The 7,121-nt window shown below is 34.7% G+C and overlaps 1 protein-coding gene across 1 annotated transcript in view; it reads left to right on the forward strand.

Annotated features, from left to right (window-relative positions):
- LOC122332531 (WD repeat-containing protein 7) overlaps positions 1 to 3,105 on the forward strand; it is a 95,658-nt gene extending 92,553 nt beyond the window's left edge. The window contains 2 exon segments of the mRNA XM_043229852.1: positions 1 to 13; positions 2,548 to 3,105. The exon segment at positions 1 to 13 is cut by the window's left edge and continues 92 nt beyond it. Coding sequence (XP_043085787.1) covers positions 1 to 13; positions 2,548 to 2,751 — 217 coding nt within the window. The 3' untranslated portion in view covers positions 2,752 to 3,105.
- Positions 3,106 to 7,121: the final 4,016 nt, after the last annotated feature.

Raw genomic sequence — 7,121 nt, forward strand, 5'->3', positions numbered from 1 at the left:
CTCCTTCTGGCAGGTGAGGACCCCTGACCTCTGACCTCTAGGTTCAAAGAGTCACTTAGAAACTAAGAGCGGCTAACGATTATAAATAATATAACACTATATTTATAACGATATATAACAATGATATAAATGAAATCTGGCTTATTCAACGTAATATAGATAAATAAATATAAAAGTAAATGAAAAATAATAAAAATGTACATATAAATCTAAGAAAAATTTTTATAGTGTGTATATATATATATATATATATATATATATATATATATATATATACATATATATACATATACACACACGTATATATAAAAAAATGCATGTTTTACGCTTATGAAATTATGAATATATAGATGTATAAAATTTCTAAAAATGCTGTATGTTTGTTTCTGTAAATTTAAACAATATTAATTTAAATGGATGTACAAATATAAAAATACGAATGGTATTAGCACAACAAATATAAAATATAATCCATAATGTAAATGTAAAGTTTAATTACGTAAATGTAAATAAAAAAATAAATGTAGCTGTGCCTAAAGTATAAATATAAAAGTAAAAATGTAAGCATGAAAAATAAAAGTATGATGTAAAAATGGAGATATGGAGAATAAAGAAGTGCTTTTGCTGGTATTTGATTGAAACCTCTCTCTGAACAGAGCGTCCTGTGAGCAGGTCGAGTCGTCTTCTCTTCCTGTGTGTGTGTGTGTGTGTAAGAATGTCTTCCAGGCTAATGGTATCATTACTGTAAGGCTAAACCGGGCCGTCTGAATGGTGTGTGTGTGCTAATGAATTCTCCAGTCCTCCAGGGTCCGCAGGCGTCCGCCTCTCGCTCGCCCCGGCTGGGATGAGGGCGACTGGACGTCTGACACCGCTGAAGCCCTAGCCTCTCTGGAGCACCGCGTGTGTGTGTGTGTGTGTGTAGACTCACTGACTCAGTGTGTGGGAACTCTAGAGCTTCCTGTGTGTGTGTGTGTGTGTGTGTGTGTGTTTTGCTTATCTTACATGGCACCATCTCATGTTCAGATTTGTCAAATATGTTGAGATTTTTGTCTTTCTTCAGCATGTGATCATGTGATCAGTGTCAAAGAATCAATACAAATATATCAGATATACAGAATATAGGAAACATAAGCAGAAAATATCATGATTATAAATGTAAAAACAACATATCATCCATCTATCATCCATCTTTCTCTCATCCATCTTTCATCCATCATCCATCTTTCTCTTATCCATTTATCCATTCTATCATCTTTCCATCATCCATCCATTCTTATCTCCTTTCTCCAATCCATCCATCTTTCTATCCATCTTTCTCTTATCCATTCATCTTTCATCCATCCTGTCCTTCTTTCTTTCATCTATCCATCTTTCCACCAATCTTTCATCCATCCATCCATCCTTCCATCCATCTTTCTCTATCCATCATTCTATCCATCTTTCTCTCATCCATCATTCTATCCATCCTTCCATCTATTCTATCATCTTTCTCTCATCCATCCATCCTTCCATCCATCCATCTTTCTTTCCAGCCATCCATCATTCATCCATCTTTCTCTTCTTATCATCTATCATCCATCTTTCTTTCATCTATCCATCTTTCCACCCATTTTTCACTCATCCATCCATCTTTTCATCCATCTTTCTCTCATCCATCCTTCCATCCATGCATCTTTCTTTCAGCCATCCATCATTCTATCCATCTTTCTCTTATCCATTCATCTTTCATCCATCATTCTGTCCTTCTTTCTTTCATCTATCCATCTTTCCACCAATCTTTCATCCATCCATCCATCCTTCCATCCATCTTTCTCCAATCCATCCATCATTCTATCCATCTTTCTCTCATCCTTCCATCATTCTATCCATCCTTCCATCCATTATTCTATCATCTTTCTCTCATCCATCCATCCTTCCATCCATCCATCTTTCTTTCAGCCATCCATCATTCTATCCATCTTTCTCGTATCCATCCATCTTTCATCCATCATTCTGTCCTTGTTTTCATCTATCCATCTTTCTATCATCTTTCTCTCATCCATCCTTCCATCCATCCATCTTTCTCTCATCCTTCCATCATTCTATCCATCTTTCATCATTATTCTATCCATCTTTCTCTTATCCATTCATCATTCTGTCCATCTTTCTTTCATCTATCCATCTTTCCACGCATCTTTCACTCATCCATCCATCCATCCTTCCGTCCATCTTTCTCTCATCCTTCCATCATTCTATCCATCCTTCCATCCATTATTCTATCAACTTTCTCTCATCCATCTTTCTATCCATCTTTCTCGTATCCATCCATCTTTCATCCCTCATTCTGTCCATCTTTCTTTCATCTATCCATCTTTCCACCCGTCTTTCACTCATCCGTCCTTCCATCCATCTTTCTCCAACCCATCCATAAATCTCAAGTCTTTTCAAACAAGGCTCCGTCATCTAACACCTAAAGTTGGTCCAGACCTTCTCTGCTTCTCCAGAAGCCAGAACTGCCCTGTAAAGTTGAAGTAGTGTTGATAACTCTGTGGCCTCTGTGTGTCTCAGATGAACCAGTCTCTGTTGGGCAGCATCGGGGTCCTGAACTCGGCTCCTCAGCTGCGCTGCATCAAGACCTATCAGGTTCCTCCGGTCCAGCCGGCGTCGCCCGGATCCCAGAACGCCCTCAAACTGGCCCGGCTCATCTGGACCTCCAACCGCAACGTCATCCTCATGGCCCACGACGGCAAGGAGCACCGCTTCATGGTGTGAGGGGCGACCTTTGACCTCCCCGGCTGAGCCGTCAACTAGTTTACACTCTTCCTTTCATTCCTCTCTTTATTTAAAGCGTTTCTTCTTTTTGACTATTTATGAAGATGATCTTTGTGCTTGAAGGTCAAGCGAGGTTTTATTTTTTGTTCGATTTGCACAAATTCTCTCCGGTTGTATCGCCCCGGCTGCGTCAAGGCCCCGCCCCCTCTGTAAAGGCCTGGTGCGCGCTGAACGGCTGGAGTCATATCGTGGTTACGGTGTATCATAGGAGTTGTTTTCAGGAACGGTGTTTCTTTGCGCTCGTGCTGTAGTCGTGAACTCTTCGGGTTTGCTGTCGTCCGTGTTTTTCGTGAGTCGCCGGTTCGTGTGAGGTCACTGGCACTGAAAATCACGTCGTGTTCGCTTTTTCTGCTCTAATCCTGTAAAACACGTTTGAATCTGCATCGAAGCGTCGCGGAGCCGTCCAGCTTCGAGAAATCACTCTCCTGCTCACGTTTTTCATCCCGAAATCAACGGCAGAAAACAAGTTTAATATTTGCGTGAAAGCTATTTCAGCATTATCACGCTTTTTTGTGTTGTGCAGTTTTTCACGTGAGAATTAAATCTATATTTAATCTACAGCATTCAGCATTCACAGCAAATAGAACTATAGAACTAAAACTATAAACATTTTCATTTTTTCTTACGAGATAATGATCACAATACAAAAGCATAATGATTAACTTAATTTGAATAGAAAATAATTCTATCGTTATGTTTTAAATCAAAAAACTTTATGCAAATTGATTTGATTTTAATATATATATATATATATATATATATATATATATATATATTATATATATATATATATATAAATATATATATATATAAAAAAATATATATATATATATTTATGTATATAAATAAATATATTTATATATATATATATATATATATATATATTTATATATATATATATATATATATATATATATAAATATATTTATATATATATATATATATATATATATAATATATATATATATAATATATATATATATAAACATACAATATTAAAAACCTAAAACAGGCTACAAATAATTTCTTACACATCAAATGATCCTAAAACAGGCTACATTATCTTCATGCAGAATGTGATTTCTTGTGTCAGTCGTGTGGTTTTGGGATGAATAGAAGGTTTTTCTGGAGCATGTCAATAGTTTTCACGCATCTGAGAAAATAATAAAACAGAAGCGGTTCACAGGATCTCAAGCGTGAGTCACACCTGAAACAAAGACTGAGAAATGAGTGTCTGAAGTCATTAAACATCTGCATGATGATCTGTCCAGTGAGTGTGTGTGTGTGTGTGTGTGTGTGTGTGTGTGTGTGTGTGTGTGTGTGTGTGTGAGAGAGGTTATTTTTTCCCATGATGTGGTTTTTATGTGTGTGTTTAGACTAATGGAAAAGTCCTTGAACGTCCCGTGAACTGACTCAAAACTCTAATCATAGGATGATTGATTTTTTTCTGCATATATTAGTTATTTCCCCTCTCTCTCTTTCTCTTTCTCTCTCTCACTCTCTCTCTCTCTTTTTCATTCTCTTTTTCTTTCTTTGTCTTTCTCTTTGTCTCTCCCTCTCCCTCTCCTCTCTCTCTTTAAACTCGTCATGTAAATGCACATAAATACAAATGCTTTATCTGTAGATTAGATGTGAAATGCTCAAGGCTTGTGTGTGCGTGTGAGTGTGTGTGTGTGCATGTGTGTGCGTGTGAGTGTGTGTGAGTGTGTGTGTGTGTGTGTGTGTGTGTGTGTGTGTGTGTGTGTGTGTGTGTGTGTGTGTGTGTGTGTGTGTGTGTGTGTGTGAAGTGTGTGTGGTAAAACATTGGTAAACATCAAATCAAGCTGTGCTTTAATGCTGTTGCTGGATAATAAATCTTGTTGTGTAATTGTGTTAATAAAGATAAATGTGAGAAGCACTCGTTGTATTGGTTTCATTCACTGAACAAAATTCATATTGCTGGACTAACTTGCTTTATTTTCTATATTTTCTGAATAGCTTTTTTTGCAGTTATTTTTTCTATTATTATTTCTATATTTTATTGTATATATTTATTCCTCTCTTGTGCAGATATCAACTGCTTTTTAATTTTACTACAATTTGTAAAATATTTTAAAGCAATTTAACTTGTTGTTTTTAGTTTATTAGTTCGGCATTTTCTGTAGATGCCATATGCTCAAAATGTTATTTTGTTATTTATTTGTTATGCAAGTTATTTATTTATTTCTATTTGTTACTCAGTCAAACATTTCATCATTGAAATTAATTCATTCTTGTATTTCATTGAAATATTTAGCAAATATCCATAAGCAGTTATTGCAGTTTTAATATTTTTTAAATAAATGTACACATTTTTACATTGTTTTTATTTGTCTGTTTAGCCATTTCTTTCAGATAAATAGTTTTTGTTGTTGTTTTTCAATTTATTTAATAATTTATTTTATTGCATTTTATAGTTGATTTAAATGCATTTATTCTTTTTTCTATCCTCTTTCAGATAAGAAATATAGTTTTTGCTGTTGTTTTTCAATTTATTTAATATTTTATTTTATTTATTGCAGATATAGGATGCTTTTGCATTTTATAGGTGATATAAATGCATTTATTCTTTTTTCTATCCTCTTTCAGATAAGAAATATAGTTTTGCTGCTGTTTTTCAATTTAATAATTTATTTTATTGCAGATATAGAATGTTTTTGCATTTTATAGTGGATTTAAATGCATTTATTTATTCTTTTTCCCATCCTCCAAAAGGTGAATATTTTAGACGAGCAGGAAAATGTGTGAAGGAGTCCATGGGGAGGATTTTTCAGGCTCGCTCCGTCTCTGAATGCGAGCGATCTTGGCTCTAATAGAGAGCATCGGTTTACTTGGGTCTCCTGTCCGGCTGTAATGTTATTTCTGAGAGTGAATAAATAAGATTTTTATTTTCCAGCCGTTCGGTGGAGATTTGATTCCTCTCAGGGTCAGGAGAGAGACAGAAAGAACAGATGCAGGTCTTCAGCGACGCTCTCGGTGTGAAATATTACGGCCATTATCAGCGCTGCCAGAAAATTCATCATGTTAAATGTGAAAATACAAGCCAGAGACGAGAAATCAACAGCCTTCGGATTCATCTGATAATTAGCGGGACTGATGATGATGATGATGAGGAAGATTATAGAGCCAATCAGGTCAGAATTTACTGACATTCATCATTAATTAATGATAATCAGTGAAATTTCTTAAACATCATGATCATTCATTACTGTTCGTCTCTCACCAGAGAAAATATCAATATCTGCTTCAATCAATTATTTTATTTATTCATTTTTTTTTGGCAGATATCAACATTTCATCGCAATTAGAATTTATTAATTATTAATAAACGGTACATTAAATGTTTTGCAAATATAAAATAAAAAATAGCAAATTTATTTAGTCATTCATTTATCTTTCAGTTTTTTGCATATAGTTAAATGCTTTATTAATTTTTGTTCGTTTCGTTGTGATTTTTATTCATTCAGTTATTTTGCTCATTTGTTGTTGTTTTTTTATTCTTTTTTTTTTGCAGATTATCAAAAGTTGATGAGCATTTTATTATTTTATATAGTTTATGGTTGTTTTAAACGTTGCTTTAAAAATGTTATATCTAATATATTTAATATGTTAATCTAAAAAAACAATTGATGTTTCCTTAATATTATAAATTGTTATTAATTCATACGTTCAATAATTTATCTATTTGTGCATATATCAAATTTGTTGATTTTTTTTTTTTTTCCTTTGGTATTTGCTATATTTTATTAGTCTAAAAATATTTTTTTTAGATATCAACATCGCTTTTTTTTATTTAATTGAAGTTGTTTTTATTCATTTAAGCTTTCTATGTGGACATCAACAGCTTTTAACTGGTTTTACGTTTACTTTATTATCCAGTCAGTATTTTAAGTGTTGGTGTCAATACCTGCATCAATGAATCCACCACACATTAATTAATCTGGGGCTTCGTTAATATTTGTTTAATTCATGAGGTTCATATTGCGTTTTAATTAGAGTGTTTACGTTCTCGAAGAAATGAATGCTGATTTGCGAACTCGGTGCCACGTTGCTATGCACGGTTGCTAAGGGGTGTTTGAATGCAGGAATTGCAGCATCTGTGACCCAGAATGCTCTGCAGGAAGATGCTGTGAGCGAAGCGGGAGAGGGACAGGAGCTCCAGTGACCTCTGACCTTTGACCTCTGACTCTGTATTTTGCTCCTCTCACTGTACGGCAGCGCCGAGGGGGGAAATCAATCACTGCCCACGGCAACACACACACACACACACACACACACACGAGATGACTGAC

Source organism: Puntigrus tetrazona, unplaced genomic scaffold, assembly GCF_018831695.1.
Source record: "Puntigrus tetrazona isolate hp1 unplaced genomic scaffold, ASM1883169v1 S000000106, whole genome shotgun sequence".
Taxonomy (NCBI): domain Eukaryota; kingdom Metazoa; phylum Chordata; class Actinopteri; order Cypriniformes; family Cyprinidae; genus Puntigrus; species Puntigrus tetrazona.